General features: G+C 37.1%; 3 protein-coding genes and 1 pseudogene across 6 annotated transcripts; 3 read left to right on the forward strand and 1 right to left on the reverse strand.

Moving 5' to 3' along the window:
• Window positions 1-1,721: 1,721 nt before the first annotated feature.
• LOC125196750 (purple acid phosphatase 17-like) lies at window positions 1,722-3,591 on the forward strand. The gene is made up of 7 exons (XM_048095362.2): window positions 1,722-2,031; window positions 2,154-2,310; window positions 2,411-2,518; window positions 2,599-2,723; window positions 2,840-2,968; window positions 3,061-3,128; window positions 3,205-3,591. Exons 1-7 carry the CDS (start codon window positions 1,831-1,833, stop codon window positions 3,416-3,418), a joined length of 1,002 nt encoding a protein of 333 aa, XP_047951319.1. The 5' UTR covers window positions 1,722-1,830; the 3' UTR covers window positions 3,419-3,591.
• Window positions 3,592-4,402: 811 nt separating this feature from the next.
• LOC125197288 (protein PAM71-homolog, chloroplastic) lies at window positions 4,403-10,296 on the reverse strand. Of its 2 annotated transcripts, none has more exons than XM_048096013.2 (10): window positions 10,013-10,296; window positions 8,677-8,833; window positions 7,949-8,129; window positions 6,591-6,638; window positions 6,029-6,125; window positions 5,550-5,713; window positions 5,342-5,407; window positions 4,966-5,016; window positions 4,785-4,889; window positions 4,403-4,703 (listed from the first exon to the last, which is right to left on the reverse strand). In XM_048096013.2, the coding sequence occupies exons 1-10, from the start codon at window positions 10,152-10,154 to the stop codon at window positions 4,638-4,640; spliced, it is 1,077 nt and encodes a 358-aa protein (XP_047951970.1). In that variant the 5' UTR covers window positions 10,155-10,296; the 3' UTR covers window positions 4,403-4,637. The 2 variants fall into 2 exon arrangements, with proteins under 2 accessions (XP_047951970.1, XP_047951969.1); XM_048096012.2 differs by having other exon boundaries at window positions 8,677-8,860.
• A 176-nt stretch (window positions 10,297-10,472) lies between these two features.
• LOC125192051 (protein BASIC PENTACYSTEINE2 pseudogene) lies at window positions 10,473-12,304 on the forward strand (annotated as a pseudogene). 2 transcript variants are annotated; one of them, XR_016128861.1, is made up of 2 exons: window positions 10,473-10,648; window positions 10,851-12,304. The product of XR_016128861.1 is annotated as a protein BASIC PENTACYSTEINE2 pseudogene, transcript variant X2 (transcript). The 2 variants fall into 2 exon arrangements; XR_016128860.1 differs by having other exon boundaries at window positions 10,877-12,304.
• A 4,884-nt stretch (window positions 12,305-17,188) lies between these two features.
• Window positions 17,189-19,498, forward strand: LOC125193379 (protein indeterminate-domain 16-like). The gene is made up of 3 exons (XM_048091155.2): window positions 17,189-17,521; window positions 17,598-17,997; window positions 18,619-19,498. Exons 1-3 carry the CDS (start codon window positions 17,428-17,430, stop codon window positions 19,211-19,213), a joined length of 1,089 nt encoding a protein of 362 aa, XP_047947112.1. The 5' UTR covers window positions 17,189-17,427; the 3' UTR covers window positions 19,214-19,498.
• The last annotated feature ends 292 nt before the right edge of the window (window positions 19,499-19,790 follow it).

Genomic DNA, 19,790 nt, shown 5'->3' on the forward strand with positions numbered 1-19,790 from the left:
GGAAGAATCAAAACAAAACATAACTAACAAAGAGTTAATTAGTGACAAAAAACCATAAAACATGATCACAAAGAAACTTACCAACCAGCATCTGAACCTATCAAACGGACCATTCTTCATGTGTACAATGTCGAATGATCCAGCACCATCGTCGTCTCCAGATAATCGCAGTGGCTACTCTCCGCTGCTTCGAGATCCAACCCTTTCTTCTTAACAAGATCAAAAAGGAACCAATACCAACCAGCATCTGAGCCTATTCAACGGAGCACTCTTAATATGAACAATGTCGAAATATATCAAAGAACAAAAGAGCAATCCCAATCACAAAACACTTGAGAGAGCAAATTGAGGGTGCAAAACAAAATTAATACACAAATACGAATTGAATCACAATACAGAATATTGACTTCATGTTAATTCAATACTCCTCCCCCAAATTTTGACACACTTTGACCCTACACGGGTTTTAAGAAATATAATGGAAAGTGAGTCGAAAAAATTGGTGGGATGTGGGTCCTACTTTTACAGCATTAGTTTTATAATAAAATGTGAGTAGGAATGAGTTAGTGGAATATGGAGTCCACTACCAAAAATGATAAAAATGAAGTGTGTCAAATTTTCAGGGACGGACCAAAATAGTAAACTGTGTCAAAATTTGGAGGACGGAGGTAATATTAATAAAGACTAGAAGAATATCTAAAAGTGAGAAAAATTTCTGCCGAAAGATGACTAATATTGAGTCCAAATAATCGGTTTTAATTTCTACATATTAAATTGGGTGCTATAAAGACGATTAAGGTTGTTAAAGATGATTAGGGTTGTTAAAAGATGATTAAGGAACGCTACTTTGCAAGAATTGATGTGTTTGATAATCGTGCTTCTTAATATTTAAGTTTATGTTATAGATAACATTACATTTGCATGATTATATGTTAATAAGAAGCGTTTTTTTAACACTAGCTGAAGTGACATAAGTGGAGATGAATTAGTATTTAAGTTTGTAAAATTACTTTAATAAGCTTATAGTTTGTCCAACTAAGATGACTCATTGAAGATGACCCACTTTTTTTTTTAGTTTGTCTCAACTAAGATGACTCATTACTTAAAATGAAAACACATTTATCTCTACTTTATTCCCTCTCTTACTTTACTCTCTCCTCTCAACACACAAAATAAATTTGCATAAAATCCCGTGCCGCCCAAAAATGAGATCATCTTCCTTGGGACGGAGGGAGTATATGTTAATAAGAAATTTATTCCTATTTTTATACTCCATATGAAGAGTCCAAGAAATTAATTTGGAGATTGAATGTTACTTAAAAGCGTTTTATTCTTGTTCAAGGTCTCTTAAGATAGCTACGATAGACCCTCGGGAGGTGGCTGATTTTGACCGGGAACCGCGGGCTCTATTCCAGGCAAGTATTTATAGATGTAGCTTGTAATATGTTATACCAAAGTTTCCATTTGTGGAAATGGCTTGCTAAATTATGAAATTTTATTCTCATTGTGGTATTTATTGATTGAGTATTTAATCCTCTGTAATTGAAAAAAGCAGCATCACAAATATGTTATGTAATACTACTAAATTAAAGTAGACCACCACCAATTTGTACGTTGTGTGTTGCTTCTACTAAAAATATCTTGACGTCTCCGCGTGCACTTCGCAGAGCTAACCTACATCAATATATATCAGCACCACTTTTCCAAATTGAAAAATAAAAATAAAAACTTCTCTTTATCATTCTTCCTTCTCTTTACTTTTGTAAATTTCTTTGTTCAAAGAAAAGAAATAAACATCTCTTTTTCTTGTCAGTCAGAGAAATTATTGACATGGGTATTTCTGAGAAGAAAACCATGAACATGATTATGTTGTGCCTCTGGCTGGCGACCATCTCCTTAATATGTGGCCAAACTTCTGCTAAATTTCCAAAATTTGAGCATCCTACAAAAGGTGATGGCACTCTCAAATTTTTGGTTATTGGAGATTGGGGAAGAAAAGGAGAGTACAACCAATCTCAAGTTGCACTTCAGGTTTCTAATTATTTTCCATTTCCATCTATAATTATTTCACAACATTACAACATGCATGATTTTGATACGTTCAACAATTACAATACTCAATAATTTGAATTGATTTTGATGTTTGCATGCAGATGGGAAGAATTGGGGAAGAATTAGATTTAGATTTTGTAATTTCAACTGGTGATAATTTTTATGATAATGGATTGTATGGGGAGACTGACCCTGCCTTTGTTGAATCTTTTACCAACATCTACACAGCCAAAAGCCTCCAAAAGCCGTGGTATGCAGGTAACTGATTTCCCTTGATCACCTAAAAATAAACAATTTAATTAATAATAGTACTAAGATTTACTACTAATTAACTTGTGAAATATATATGTGCATGCAGTTTTAGGCAACCATGATTATCGAGGTGATGCAGTTGCACAATTGAGCCCCTATCTTCAAAAAATTGATAGTAGATGGCTTTGTTTGAGGTCTTTTGTTGTTAATGCAGGTGAAAAAAAATAAAATTAATTGTTTTATTTATAATTTTTCGATTTACTTGATATCTAACGACGGTGTTATTTTAAACAGAAATTGTGGAGTTATTTATGTTGGATACCACTCCTTTTGTGAATGACTATTTCATCAACCCAGAACATATATATGATTGGCGTGGTGTCATCCCTACAAAGGGCTACACTACTTATGCATTGAAGGTATCTATTGTAACATCTTATTTTATAGTACTTATATATATATATATATATATATATATATATATATATATATATATATTTTTATTTTAATAATAATAATAATAATAATGATATAGGATCTTGAAAGAGCATTGAAGGAATCAAGGGCAAAATGGAAAATAGTGGTGGGGCATCATGCTATCAGAAGTGTGGGCCACCACGGTGACACTGCTGAGCTTGTAAATCTTCTTCTTCCTGTTCTTCGGGTACAACTTCTACTTCATTATATTTTTGAGATTTGTTGATAGCATATCAGTAGTAAAAACATATACTACTACTTTTTAAATGGAAACTGCAGGCCAATGGCGTTGATCTATACGTGAATGGTCATGACCATTGTCTCGAACATATTAGCGACGACAAAAGGTATGACAACAAATTTAATTTGTTGCAAGTATATTAATAAATGTCATATTTCTAAACAAATTTGTATATATTTCAGCCCTATTCAGTTTTTGACGAGTGGGGCCGGGTCCAAGGCTTGGAGGGGAGATGTTAAAAATCTTAGTCATGAGAACCTAAAATTCTTCTACGATGGACAAGGATTCATGTCACTTCAATTCACAGATAGTGATATGGAAATTACATTTTACGATGTGTATGGTGAGGTTTTGCACAGGTGGACTACCTCAAACCAGCTTCTTTCTGATATGTAATTTATAAAGTTAATTTATATAAGTAGTCAGATTATGTTTGTATGTAGAGATTTATTTGATTGTTATTCTTTAAAAAAGAACAAATATAGTGGGTTGTAACCGCGTATAGCATGAGAATGTGCTTTGTATACTTATGTTGATAAAGTTTATAAGATGAAGTTCTTTTTGGGAAAGCATGGTGTTAATGAATTGTAAGTTGGAGTTTTACCCGACTGGGAAACAAAATTAAACAATACAGGATGATCATTGCATATTTATTGGGCCAATGTTTCATGTTTGTCACTTGAATGTGGAATATGAGATTAATCAAGTGTATGCTTATTAATCCTACATTTAAAAATGAGCATATACTAACCATATATCGTCTTCCGGGGGGAAAAGGTCTTTTCTTTTTTACTTTTTTGTTACTTCATCTTCGTTGCCTCTCTATATCTCACAGCCAATTCCCTTTTTTTTTCTGTCAATAGTGTTGGTATTTTTATGTAGATAGTGTTGATTGACAGAGAACATAGTGTTTGAGTTATAAAATATGTAATTTAATAATATAACATCGTTTTGAGCATCGCGTCGATTTATATATGGATGTAACAATTGAGAAAATTTGAAATTTCGTAGTGGTTGTTGACGTTGGTGGATGGCACCAACGGCAACAACAACCTTAGAAAGATGAAGACAGATGGGTTGATGGAGAAATTTTTAAAGTGAGAAAAAGATAACAAGAATACTATAAGAAAATTCTTTTATTGTTTTGTATACATAAGATTTTTCATTTTTTCGTCGGCCACATCTACAACGAATTTCCTGAATAAAGTGTCGTGAGATAATCTCGAAAAATATTAAAGGTCATGATACTAATAATTTTCTAGCAATTTACCCATTTAAGATGCTAGACGAATAATGTAGGAAGATTTTTCTTGGAATGATTTCCATTTTCTTGGAACACCATCACTGCTATTTCAAAAAATGAAGGTTCAGCCGTACATCTCAACGAAATTGCCCAATTATGCATGATAAATAATGAATTGCAGTTTATTAATGAAAAAACGCCACATTTACACCTTCACAATTTCAACAACTCTTAGCTAGTCAGAAACATTAGTATAAGATGAGCTCATGTAGAGGTGCTACATTCTCCAGTCATCCTAACCTTGCTATTTGGTCCCCAGGTCGCCCTTCGCGTCTGATATTCCTTCTCGTTCTCATCAATTCTAACAGTCAGCTAAAAGGCTCCGAAAAATGTGGCGATCCCAAAAACAATGAATAGAACTCCACCAACGTATCCCACCTGATTGTAACACAGACCTAAGATTCAGAATTGTATGGACTCAACGTTTTGTTATTAATAGGATGGTTTTGATAGGTTTACCAGCTTCTCAGAAATGTATTTTGCAAGCAACGCGCCTCCAAGTATCGCAAGAGATGTCGCTATCAGGTGTCCTACGATGGCTCCACTGGCAACTCCCCACGGAGACTAGAGTAATAGTGTACAGTAAAAAAAAAGTTCTTATTTGAAGAATGGGTAGAATTTCTGCAAAACAAGTTAATACCTGAGCTGCACCGAGGGCTATTGTTGCCAGCATTGAGCGGTCTCCCCATTCCTGAAAGGTAGTATTCAAGTGATTCTTTAGGAACATGAGATCTTTTGGCACACATATATTTGAGAAAGAGTACACAGAATCGCGTAACATGGAAAATTGAGCATAATCTCTACTTCTTAACGCTGGTGACAGGCAGTATCAGCTATTACTTTGGCTAAAAATCTATTGTAAGTTTGTAATTTCTCGAGCTGGTTTGCCTCTGTTTATGTTTTCCCATTTCTCATGTAGCTATGAGTAAAACTAGTTTCATTTGAATGAGTAATGTTTAATCATATATAGAAAAAAAAAAAAAAAAAAAAAGGTATATATAGAGGAAAATACTTACAGCAAAAAACACGAGGCTGAATGATTTCCAGATAACTTCCAGGGGATTTGATAATCGTTTTGAGGCCTGCCATTGCATAAAATTTTGAAAATCTTAAATAAGCTCAGAAAGATGCCGTAATGAAAATGGTCAAGATGAATCCAGACAATAGTTATAAGCAATTATGCGATCATAAGTATCTTCATAGGAATACTAATGACAAATTAACCTTTTCCTTCACAAGCTCTTCAGCTTCAGTAAATTCATCAGATTCCTGATTACTCAACTCCCCGGTTTTAGCTTCTGCAGAAGGAAGGTCCCATGCATCTTTAATTGCTTTAAGACCAAAGAACACCAAAAGGGTTACGGCAGCATACTCTCCAATCGGCAAAGCTGTTCCAAGATTAGCAGATTCTCAGAATCCTCATGTAGCAGAAAAGATATAGTTGTAGCTATCAAATGCCCACCATGTCTATTTACAATGAAGTGTTGTACATTTCGATTTTCTGGGTTTAAGATATTTACACACACGCACACAGACAATGAAAAAAATTACATCATGAATCAATTATTGTTTTACAAGAAATTACTCACCTATTTTGGTCTCTGCTTTTTATTGCGTGAAAATCTTGTCAATTTTTTCAGATAACATTATTTCGTATATGACATGTATGCCTAGACTAAAATGACTAAATAACTACTTCTTACTTGTCTGAAATTGAGCAGGCACTGAGTGAAATATCCGGCCAATTACGACGGATAGGACAGTCATAAGCGCTAGTGCACCCACTGATCCAAGAAGGACCTAGTCACGATTATGAAGAGTAAGTGTGCCATCATACCTTCCCATCACAGAAACAACACCTTTTATTTCAGCAATATGAAACAGTAAAAGCACTTGAAAGATCAATCACAATTTTCCAAACTATTTAATAACTGGAAACTGACATTTTCCCTTAAGATACTCACTGACCACAACCACCCGAAATTAGTGGTCCACTATCATGATAGCCACTTTGGAAGATTAACTCTCATAATGAGCAGTTTAAGCAATTTTGAACAAACTAGCAAAACGTTATGCATGGTGCACATAAAAGTTAAAAATTTAAGTAAAAAATTCCCTTATCTCTGGAATTAGAAGAAACCTTGATAGAAGCAAACACATTTTCCACACAGATGTTTAGTGTGCATGCCTGCTTGTGCATGTGCGGGCGAGCGTTTTTATGTGTGTGTGTGTGTGTGTGAGAGAGAGAGAGAGAGAGAGAGTTACCAGCAGTTTGTCATATTGCATGGCCAAGAGAGCAGCAATGAAGAAAGTCTGTCAAATGAAAGCAAAATAACTAAACAAAATCTGAGCAAAGTCAACCTTGACTATAATATAAATGATCATATCAACATGCTAGCACAATTTCAAAAAGGAAAGTTAATCAAAGCAAAAACATATACATAAACCTTTACTAGAATTAATTTACTTAAGAATAAATTGAAGAACATTTTAAAGGACACCCCACACAAAATACTCATAAAACCAATTGTAGTAGGCATCCACAGACCAAAGCCAGGATTTTGTCACTTTGTCACCGGGGAGGGGGGGGGGGGCAATCCACTATTAAAACAGATTAATTGGTGGGATGTGTAAGTAATATTGAAAGCAACTTAATTGTTCGAATTTGTAAAATATAGTAGTAATTTTTTTTAATAATAATAATAATTGTAATATAGAAAGTAGCTTAATTGTTATATTGTGATGGAAGTAATATTGAAAGTAGCTTAACTGGTGGGATGTGTAAAGTATAAATTTTTTGAATAATTAATTGTATTAATACAAATTTTATGAATAATAGTAGTAATTATAAGAAGAAAATCATACTTTCAAGTTTTAGTTTCTTGCGTGGGTGTGTGAGAGAAGAATATGACAAACAAATGTATGTGTCGAAATTAGAAAGCTATGGAGAAAAGAAATCATTTTGCTACAATACAAGGTGTATGTGTTAAAAAAAGAAAGCTATGGAAAAAAGGAAAGCATTTTGCTGCACTACTTTGTTAAAAAAGAATGAAACAAACACGGTATTAATTAATAAATTAAAGAGCAACGGAGGTCAAGCGCAATCGAACAAGTGAGTTGCAGGATGCGAGTCCTAAGTTGAAACCAGCTGCGCTACTAACATTTTATGTATTCTGAACATGCATATACTATACTGGGCCTATTACAAATTGCTGAAGGGCCAATGGGGCCCCCCCAGTGTAGCTTCGTCACTGGGCAACCAGGTTAAGACTAAAAGAACACAGAGACACTAGGCCACTTGTGCATACGGTGCAAAACTACTGCATAGATACATAAGGAGGCATTTGAGTGATAGGTTAGATTGACAAAAGCAATCCAAGTTAATCCTGTTTTTTTTATGGATTGATTACTTTTTGAGTTTGTTTTACCATCTTATCCTTCAAATAGTCAATCCTATGTTTTATCAATCTGTTCTATAACTCAAAGTAAATGCTCCCTAAATGATTTAGCATTTGGCTTCAAAGTCTAGGACACAGCAAAACATTCTTTGTACAATAGAGACATGTATACATATCTGCGTCTGTGTGCCAGATGGTGTATGTCTCCATGTGCAAATAGTATACCTTGTCTCCAATCTCAGAAACAAATATCAACGAGAATGCTGCGGTGAAGCCCGACTTTGCTAGTGCTGGTAAGATTGATGTAGGCCCTTTCTTGAAAAGAATAAGTAAGAACGCTAAAGTGCATGAACACAGCACAACAGCAATAGGAAAAAGATAAGGAATTCGATCAGGAGATTTCTCACTGCCATGAAGTTGAACAAATTAGTCAGGACATATTAACTCTAATCAATGCATTGGAGCAAAAATATGGAACACAGAATGGACATGTCTTCTGCTCATGCTAAGAAAAGACAACTCGGAGCATAAGAAACAAAAATTTACTACTACACATTATGCTCCTTTCAGTATTTCTCCAACACCTGATATTGGTGGGAAAGATTCCAAATTTTCCGGCTCATAAAGCACGACTCCAGACAATAAGATTCAAGATAGTACACACTATTCTTTAGCTATTCATGTGATAAATATAGGAGAATCATGAGGAAAACAACATGATGTCATGATTCATAAAAGATGTTCATTAGAGTACCACAAGAATGAAGATACTGCATAAATCTCTTCTCGATATAAGGGTGGGGCTTTCATGATGCTTGTTATAAGTAACGAGATCCAGATATTAATCGTTTACCCACATTGATACACTAAAGTCAACATACAATTCTATTCTCCAAATACATGATTTTCCAACAGTATTTGGATTTCTTATAAGCTGAAACCAAACTACTTACATATTTGAGGAAGTTTCAGTATGTTGTTTGGCGAGGGAGCTCTGGCTGTCGTTTCCCTCACTCTCGTCATAGCTACCAGATCCAGCTCCAACATTTAAAGCATGTGATCTAATTAATCTGCTCCCAGCAGCATCTTTTTGTGCCTCTCTGCATTGCACTGTGAAAGAAGAGGTAACACCATTGCCTTGAGACATAACACACAAATAAAGCGGATAAAATTTAGGGAACAAAATATTTGAACTTAAGCCAATTCGGAAAAATGAAATATCGAAATAAGAAAGAAAACAGAAAACTGATGTTGAAGTCTTCAAAGGTTAAAGAAGAGAAGAAATCAATGTAAATATCATTAGTATTTATCTAATGACAAAATGAAAAAGAAAAAGTAGACATAATATGAGAAAAACTCTCGAGAGGAAGACTTGAACATGTAAAAAATTTCAGATGCTTCGAATTATGTAAATCAACCTCTTCTATAAAACCTCGAATCCACACCCAAATGATAATTCTGAGAAGCTGTGAAAGCTTCGAATTTCACAGTCTACAAGTGTTTCCGTTATACATCTCCAACAATCTAGTGTTGTTAACTTCAGTCACTATTAAAAGAAGACCTGACCCCTAAATTTATTCCAGATTAGGTTACTCCATGAGGTACCACGCCAGGAAGTAGACGATATAAGGGCACACGTCTTTTTTTCAATTGTATTTATTCAACTCTTGAAAGATTATACTACGCAGCATTCATCTAAATCTAAACCAATAACATTCAAACATTCAACCAAATTACAAAAATGACTGCATAATTTTCATTGATCTGCTGAGTTTCCTTTGATGGCGATCAAATGAAACCCAGACTAGTGATCGGCTCTTTGGACTGAATTAGATAACTTAAACTCAACTTATTCGAATGGGAATTCTCAAAGTTTTCCTAAAGGATTCAAATTCAATGGTGGTGATGGCTGCATCTATCCATAGCTAAATCAAGAATTAGAAATATATATTGTACTACGACATTGAAGTCGGATACTGATCAAACACCTTTAAGCCTAAGATGGATCTTTTTTAGCTACTCCCAAACATCCCAGAAAAATAAACAGCAGAAAGTAACAGTAGAAATAAACGAATCCAACGAAACAAGTAGATGAAATTGACTCCTATACGTAACACGATGACTTGAACTCAATTGATTACAGCTTCATCCAAATTGAGCAGCTAGCTAAATGTACACACACACAGTTATATATATGTAAATCATAACACCACTAGCATACGAAGAGGATCCTAGCCAGAATGAAAGATGCAATCTTTCTTATAATGCCCGATGATTAGAAGAACTTACAAGAAGAAGGAGATGATCTGGTGATTTTTCTGGGCACCAAGGGAGAAAATGGCAGTGTAGTAATCGACCCAGAAAGCGGGCGAGCATTTTTGTAGGTGGTTGATGATAAAATTTGGGGAGTCTGAAATGCCAAAACTTGCATTTTGTTGTTCTTATCAATTGCAAATAATTTGATTTCAGTTAGAAGCGTCCCATTTCAGTCGAATTCTCTGGGAGCGTAGAGAGAAGAGAGACAGGGAGACGCAAGGAAATAAGATTGAGTTGAGTTGTGTGGCTGCATCCTACTGGGCGTGTGGTGTTGAAAAGCATTTTGGAGTTTTTGGAAATTCTATTTTTTAAGCTTTTTTTTCTTATTTAACTGCCCATTATTAATTTTTTCTTGAAGATGAAAACCTATGAGAAATTAGATAAATTACTCCTTAACATATTAAGAGAAAAGATGTATCAATCCAGTGATATACATAGTTTTTAAATTTTTAAAACAAGATAAATGAATTAATTTATTGTATTTTTGAAAACAAGATAGTATTTCTCTATTTTTGTGCCCATTTTCCCCACTCCCACCCCTCTCTTCTCAAAGGCGTGAATCTGAATACAATTAAAAAAACCCTAAATCGGCCGACTCTCATTCTCTCAGTAAGTTCTCTTCCTTCACTTGTAGTGTTTCGTAATTTAAATGAACATATTTGCAATTCTAGTTTTGTTCAAGCATGAATTTTTATGAATCTAGAAAGATCTGACTTCAAAAGCCCCAAAATACCTACATTTAATATGTTCTGAATTTTACGGTATCTGATTTCCTGTCCGTGATTGCGTAGAGTGATTTGTTTTGTTACAGTTGTGTTTCTTGTATGGTTTTTGTAGGGTTTACGATCATTTTCGAGCGCTTTGCATCCTTTGATCATCGTGGCTTATGTAGATGTGGTGAAATCTCAATTTGGACTACAATGCCAGTTTATTGAATTTTGTACGGTCAAAATCATATCTTGCGCGGTTTTGTTGTATTTGATTTTGGAAATAAGATGGATGGAAATGGTAATATGAATTTAAGGAGTTGGGCGTTTCTTGAACCCCCAGCAAGTAATTGGAAGAACCATCTTGGCCTTCAGTTAATACCTTCCATAACTGAGAAGCCCCTTTTCGGTGGGGGTTGTGGCGATGGATTTCGTGAGCACCAAAACTTGCACCCTTCCCCATCCCCTGTCATGTCATCTATCAATGGTGGGCCCTTTCATCACCATCGTGTTGGTGGTATTTCAGAATCCCACATCCCCGTAGAATATTGGATGAATCAGAACAAGGATTATCTGAATATGTATTCTGGAAACCACCAATCTGCTTATTATCAATCGAGTTATGGGGTATCACCTGAGACATCATCTGCTCAATCTGTCCAAATGCCTCAGCAGCTCAATTTACAGAAGACTGAAAATGTGATGTCCAAGATGGAAGAGGTGTGCGAGGAAAAAGATGATGGTGGTGGTAGTAGCGGCAGTGCAATGGTAGTAAAGAAGAGAGGTGGTAGTAAGGTCACAGGTTCTACACCGAAAGAAAAGAAACCAAGGACCAGAACTCCTCGAGCACCAAGGGATGAGCATGAGCCTACTCCTTCATCCAACCGTGCTAGGACACCAAAGAAGCGGGCCGAAATTGTTATCAATGGAATTAATATGGATGTATCAGAAATCCCTATTCCAGTCTGCTCCTGCACTGGAGCGCCTCAGCAGTGTTATAGATGGGGATCTGGTGGTTGGCAATCTGCTTGCTGTACAACTCACATGTCTGAGTATCCATTGCCTCCGAGTGAAAAGAGACGTGGTGCAAGGATAGCCGGGAGGAAGATGAGCATTGGAGCTTTCAAAAAGGTACTGGAGAAACTTGCATCAGAAGGATATAACTTCTCTAACCCAATTGATCTGAGGAGTCACTGGGCAAAACATGGTACGAATAAATTTGTGACAATCAGATGAAGTTTATGATGAAGATGCTCCGGTTGGCTTCTAAGCGCATGCGGCACTCGCTTTCTGCTGTATATAATATGAATAGCCTGGTTAGAAGCAGAAGCTTTTGGGTGGTTACTAACTTTTCAGCTTCCAGAGTTGAGTTATATTTTTCATAATTTTGCCTCCTGGTGAATACGGATAAGATTATAGTCAACTGTTCGCGTTTTTGTAGCTCAACGAAAACAGTGATCTTGTCTAGTAACAAGGTATGGGATTGATTTGTTGAGATTTACTTTATTCAGTTTGTTTCCTAATTCACTTCCTGACAATCAATTTGTTTTATATACTATTTGCGTCTTGTTTCTATTTTGAATTTTCCATAGCTACATGCTATATATACTAAGAAAATAATGGCACATTTTGGAAGGCACTGATGTAACTGCTAGAATTAATGGATCCTCTAGCTGTCATTCAGCGTCTAGTTAAGCGATTAAAGTCACATAAGTGTGTGAAAGATACTAGAGTTCAATAAAACTAGACTGTTGTTAGTGAGTGATCATTGGTTTCCTAAACTAGGATGTAAGTGCTCAAATGATGGGCAACGGCATAGATTAAACTTACTATTACTTTGCTATGTAATGTGATAAGAGATGTATAATCCTAGCTCCATAAAAATTGTAACTTTTGAGGGTAACCATTTCTGGAAACCATGTTTTGAGAGTTGTGGCCTGTATGTGTCTGAAATTGTTTTATGGTGATGTAGGTGTGCCCTTTTTGGTTTCATAGGAGTTGCACATGCTACATTAATGTCTTTATGCTCATTAATCAAAGAAAACTAGAATGAGGGGTAGCCATTAACTGCAACTAAGCTTTTCTTGCTAGCTGTGGGTGAGTTAATGCTCAAGTATATAGTGTATTAGCTGATGAAAAAGTTGAATTGATTACCTGTTAAGGATATTTCAGTTTGTTGATCGATTCCATCCGATGATATAGTTTGAGACAATTTTTATTTAATTAGTTCGGTGAGTGTTGCAGCAATTGTTGAGTGTGGACTTTTTCTTGTCTACGAGAATGTGAACATGTGTTAGCTTTTTTTTTATTTTTAGAAAGTAGTGTTTTTCTTAAAATACAGATAAGGTATATGTTCATTTTAGGTTACTATTCTATCTGTGGGAGCTGTGTTTTGCTTAATTTAGACCTATGCAGAAATTGTGGATCATAGAGTTAACATTTGCCCAAAGATTGGGTTATCATGATTTAGCAAACGTAGCCCCTTTCGATGTGTTCTCCCTTCATACAAGTTTAATACTCCAAGTACCACAGTTTACTATTCATATTATCATTTTGGAGTGTACCACAAATAGTGCATACTTACCCGCTGGGAGACTTTCGGCCTTAATCCGCAAACTCCCGAAGACGGGTTCGGTACACCCGTGGTCAAACAAAAAAAAAAATAGTGCATACTTATTCGTTTTTCTCTTTTGGATATCTTCCTTTGTACTTTTCTTTCATTTTGCATATCTATTTATAAACATGACCCACAATTATATACTACTACTCCACTTGCTAACTAAAACAAAAAATAACAAGGAAACATTTTCTTTACTTACAAAATATACTAGTATTACTATTTAATTTTTATTAAAACTTGTGTCCGACTAAAGATCAAGATGTACTTCACTCGACGTTGGAAAAATTAATGTTGCAATAATACTCACAAATCAACATATAAAGTGAACGTGGTTTTTATTTTTCTCTCTCTCTTTATTTATAATCGATATAATTTTTTCATTTTTTCTAAATTCTTGATAAATTGAGCATCCAGCTTGATTTTACGTGTAGCCTTATTATCAATTTATTGGGATTAAATTGACAACGAGCCTTATTATGTAAATTACTATATTAGCCCTTTGAAACCTACTCCCTCTGTTTTATATTAGTGGAGTCATTCTGTCATTTTGGTACGTTCAATAGTAAGTCATTTTCTATTTTAGTAAAATTTAACATATTTTTTCTTTCTTACTTTATTCTCTCTTCATCTCTCTACCTTTTTTATTTCTTACTTTATTTTTCCCTTGCTCTCAACCAATTTTTTCTTAAAATAATTGTGTAACGAAAAGAAACGACTCTACTACTATGGAATGGAAGGAGTAGTTTTGTCCATAAAACACTAGCTAAGAGCATCCCCAACGCGGAGGGGACGGGCCACGATTGGGGTCCGGCTCGGGACGCAGGCGTTAAACGGAGGAGATTTCCAGCCTGGGACGGTCCCGATGCCGCAGTTGCGTCCCTGGGCCGCTCCTGGGGTCCGGCCCGGCTCAGGGTTAGGCGTGCCCGTGCTGCAATTCTAGAGTCTCGGCCCGGCGTTAGAGGTGAAGCAGGCTGTGACCCGTTGCCCTAATTTCTGATTTTTTAGGGTTTTGGAAGAGGAAGGGGGAGAGGAAGAAGATGGAGGAAGAGGAGGAAGAGGGAGAGGGAGAGGGGCAACGAAGCTCCCACGTGATTTTCTAATTTTTAATTTTTGTTGCATTTTTTTTTGCATTTTTTTTCTGTTCTAATTTTTATTTTTTTTAGTTTATAATTTATTATTTTTGAATTAAAAACAATATTTTCATATTATAATTGCTCACCATTTTCAATTTTTACAAGTAAAATAGGTTAGAGTTGTGAATAGTATAATTTAATAGTTGTGGCCCGGGATGGGGCCTGCAGGGATAAAGGAGTTGTGGCTGGGACTCAAATTTAGGGGAATGATGACGTGGAGATGATTTGGAGTCTGAATTGGGGGCGGGGTTGGGGATGCCCTAAGCGCATGAATTTAATGAACAGTTAGCAGTTAGCTAGTTATAAATTTCTTAAATTGTTATTCTAATTAAAGTAATACGAGTATTATTTTGTAATTTAATAAAATTCAAATAATCTTTTGATTTTAGAGACAACTTAATGTTTTAGACCGTACATTTTGAACTGTTGGGCTCTTACATTGCCGTCATGATTACAATCAAAATTATTTTGAAATGAATGAATACTCATTTAGCAATTAACCTTTTGAATCCAAGATTTACTACACCACCAACCAAGCGTGAAGTGGTCTGAAATAAAAATAGTTACACCACTAATTTCGGTTCCAACAGTTTTTCCCAATCAATATCCTTAATCATAGGATATCCAAAGGGTCATTTCATCACAATTCACAATTTCCAAGATTAGAGAAAGAGAGATAGTGAACAAGAACATGCATGCAACTTAATTCAACCTAATTAACGCAAATTAAACTTGAAGAACACATCCATGGAGGCCGAGTATCACAACCTGAAGACCTTCCCCTCCTTGAAATTAAGCCGGCAGGGATCGGAGGGCGAGGGCGAGACCCCAAGGCTGAAGGCCACCCCCTCATTCTCAGAGGCCGAGAGCGACATCCCGAGGCTCCGCGCCGTCTCGTCGTTCAAGCACGTGATGGAGGCGGCTGCGGAGTGGTCGGGGAGCGAAGGGGAGCTGCCGAGATACACGAGCCTCAAGGACGTCATGTCCAATTTGTCGCCGCGCGGTGGCGGCGCGGACGTCCCCAATATCCGAAACGAGCTGGTGAAGCACGCCGCGTCGGCCTACGTGCTCTCCGCCACCGTCATCAACCCCTCGCAGCAAGACCAAGATTCCAGAATCTACGACAGAATCAAGTCGTGGTTTCTCACGTGCCACGTCGGATTGCCGTTGTGCTGGCCCCTCGTTGATTTTGTTTACCAAATTGTGCGTAGGATTAGGAATGGATTGAGGGGGGTGGTTGAGGTCACCTAGCTACCTTACTTATTCCATTTCCTCTTACTAATTTTACTATTCACCTTCCAAATTCAACTTTTTTTTTTGTTTAGGTGTCTAGTAGGTTCGGTACATTTTTTTTATTTTATTTGGGGTCTTTGTTTTAATTAATTAGTGGAATGTTAAATTGTATACTTAGGAATTAATTGCACTTGTGCGTATGTGTGTGAAAATGTGACCGGTTTAGGTCGGTTTAATGGGAGGAGCCACTGATGATGTAATTTGGAACTGATTTTCAAAAGAAAATTCTGAACAAAGAAGTTGCCTAGTATTTGGAATGACAGCTTTGCGATTCCAATAAAATGATCAACTATAATTTTTGTTTAACGGTAATTGTTAATTATTTAAATCATAACTTTTCATTTACTGAGGTAATCAATAAGTTTGTTCCCATTGGCCTACCAGTGCACGCACTAAATTGAAGATAGGTGATCTGTTAAGGATATTGATATTGTTGTTCGATATCAAATCAAGAGCCGCTAGTAAACGATGACTTCGACGATTATGGCCAGATGTTCCCCTTGTTGCCGCTGGTAGGTGTGCCTTTCCATGTACTAGGGCAATTCTCTTTTAACCAGTGCATGCGTCTATGTTGCCTAGAATACGAATATGAGAGAAATGGATAAGGGATGAAAATTAAAAGATAGATGTTCACATTGATTACAATTAAGTAAAAAATTTAAAATACTCCTATCATTTATTATTTTTTTTAAAACACGGACCACACTCTTCCAAATTAATTTTGGCAGATGAACAGTGCAAACAGCACCAAATTTGGTTATTTGGGTGGAGTTGCTCTTAAGGCCATGTTAATTAAAAGCCATATATTTAATGAATGTGAAACGGTATTTCAACTTGACAGACCTTGGTCTTTTATGAGTACATAACTGCATTTTATTAAATACTTTTATCATAAGAATAGGTCCACAAATGTTTTCTTACCCCTTACAAAATTTGCATGTCACTTTTACAGTTTTACTCAATTTGAATACCATGATTTTTTTCTCTCTTTTACTCATCATAAATACCGAAAGTTTGTATGTTCTCCCTATGAAAAACTTTGGTATTGCCGAACCCCCAAAACTAGAAGAAAATAGTGAATTCGAACTGTAGAAGAGCTTGCCGCACAGAATGAGAATAGTGAAACTGGCATCCAACTTTATACAAGTGACCAAGTAAAATTGAAGTGTAAATTAATGCGATTATTTTACAAATGATAGAGAGAGAAGGTAAATGGGCTGAGTGAGCCACAGTGAGATAATTAGAGAGAGAAATGCGGGCGTATGAAAGCAGACAAAAATAAGGCTACTAATGCGTACGTATATATGCAGTTGGCCTTTAGTATTTATGCATGCAATTTAAGTCTGCCTATGAAAATCACAATTATGACTGTGTTTTTTGTTTCTTTATGGGGATGTTTTTCTTTCAACCATATATTGTCATTGGCCCCCAACCCCACCCATCACCCTCTTTTCCATCAAGTTTAATTAGAGGCAGCTTTTTATAACATTAGCTGATGAAGATGTTTGTTGAAGTTGAGAGAGAGAGGAGAGTGGGCTTTCAAAAAGTGAATTGAAAGACCTCAATCAACAAAGATGCTTTCCCTTTGATTTTAGTATTTCTTTTTGGCACGGTTGTATTTTAGTAGATTCTATAATGCTCACCGACATTGACCTCTCCGCCCTGCCGGAGCCCTCCTTCTCCTACTGCGACACCACCAAGCGCAAGCGCCGCCCCGCCGGAACCCCAGGTATATTAATTTAACAACACGAATTAACACGTGTATGATGTATGTGGATGATGAATGAATGGGGATTATATTGTAGATCCGGATGCGGAGGTAGTGTCGCTGTCGCCGAAGACGCTGCTGGAGTCGGACCGGTACGTGTGCGAGATCTGCAACCAAGGGTTCCAGCGGGATCAGAACCTGCAGATGCACAGGAGGAGGCATAAGGTGCCGTGGAAGCTGCTGAAGAGGGAGACGCCGGTGGCGCGTAAGCGCGTGTTCGTGTGCCCGGAGCCGAGCTGCCTCCACCACAACCCCTGCCACGCCCTGGGCGACCTCGTCGGGATCAAGAAGCACTTCCGCCGCAAGCACAGCAACCACAAGCAGTGGGTTTGCCACAAGTGCTCCAAAGGCTACGCCGTCCAGTCCGACTACAAGGCACACCTCAAGACCTGCGGCACCCGCGGCCACTCCTGCGACTGCGGCCGTGTCTTCTCCAGGTAATTAAAATTTAAAATACTCACTCTGAGAGAGAGAGGAGAGAGATTGTTGATGGTTGATTGTTACAGTATGGGTCATTGCATATGGGAAATCAGGGAATCTTGTCTTTTCACAGACTTTTCTTGTATTCAGTGCAGAATGTTTTGCAATTGCAGCTTGGGGATTTAATTCTCTCTCTCTCTCTCTGAATCTGTGTGTGTGTGTCAAATCACTCTCCCAAGTCTCAAGCAGTCAAAGAAAAATATGCAGGCAACATATTGCTTGATAGACTACTAGGTTTTGAGTCATGTCTTTCTATCCAAACTATAATTGTTTTTACAAGTTGTTTTAAGATTAAAAGAAAGAGTGATGATAAAAAACTAAAAAGCTTGAATAATTTCTACAAGTTGTGGCGTTTTGATGGTCAAGATGCTCATGATACGAAATGATTTAGTCTTGTTTGTAGCAGTACAAGTCTTGATGAATGGGGGATCAAACTTCAATCTCCAAACCCCATTTCTTCTGTTCAAAAATTGTCCTTTTGCTGCCCTTTTTTACTACTCCGCATCTTTCTTTAATCATTACCACCTTGAAAACTTTTACTACTATTGTTTAGATTTTATTTATTATTAATTTTCTAGGGTGGAGAGTTTCATCGAGCATCAAGATGCTTGCAGCATGGGGCGCATTCACCCGCCGCCGCCGTGCTTATCGCGGACGGCGTCGAGCCCTAGCCCCTCCAGCGACACCAATCTCAGCGCCCGTCCCCCAAACCTCCAACTCCAGCTCCTCACCAACAAGCTCGACGAGGACCACTCGACTCAGCTGCAGCTCTCAATCGGCTCGTCCGAGATCACCGGCGACAAATCCGAGTCTCCGCGGGGGAGCAGCACGGCCGGCGATCAGTTGAAGGAGCAGCTGCGGATCGCGACGGCGGAGAAGAGCTACGCGGAGGAGGCGCGGCAGATGGCGAGGCGGCAGATGGAAGCGGCGGAGCATGAGTTCGCCAACGCAAAACGGATCCGGCAGACGGCTCAGGCGGAGCTCCAGAAGGCGCAGGCGCTCAGGGACCACGCCACCAAGAAAATCAACGCCTCCATGCTCGAGATCACGTGCCATTCCTGCAGATCGAAATTCCAGCAAGCGTTGTTTGCTGAGTCGTCGTCTTCGCGTGTTGGATTGGATTTCATCTCGTCTGCGCTCAGAGATTGGGAAGTGAAGAAAGCCAATCAATAATACTAGTAGGAGTAATAATTTTGAGGGAAGCTTTTTGCTCAGGAACAATAATGTGAAATTTAGAGGGCATTTTCACTTTTTATTACCTGTCCATTTCTATTGGCAAAAAAGATGAGATGTCTAGCCATTCATCAGATTCGCATTAATAGCTCTTCTTCTGCAACAAATATTTTCTTACTCATGTGTGATTATTAGTATTCATGATTGTGTATGTGTTATTAGCATTTGGTGAGTATTTATGATAAAAAATAAATAAATAATCATAAGGTGTACCATTGAACTTTACATTTTACTATATGTATAAAGTATGTACGGATATATGATGGTACTGTTATCAGCGCAGTGTTGTAATTTATAACATCTACTAGTATTTTTGTTTGTTTGGTAAACAACAATTAAAAACATTCAACTTGACAATGAAGAATATGACTTAATATATTGAAAAAAATTGAATATAAGAACCGCCAAATTGATTAAAGATTAGTTCTCCTACCAAATAACTGTGTTACACAAGGACATATGAAGGGAAAAATATCCTTTATAATGGAGTCTTGGAAGACATTCAATACCAAGGGTA

The sequence above is a fragment of the Salvia hispanica genome, chromosome 4 (assembly GCF_029641045.1).
Source record: "Salvia hispanica isolate PSC_SH4W2 chromosome 4, Shi_PSC_v1, whole genome shotgun sequence".
NCBI lineage: Eukaryota > Viridiplantae > Streptophyta > Magnoliopsida > Lamiales > Lamiaceae > Salvia > Salvia hispanica.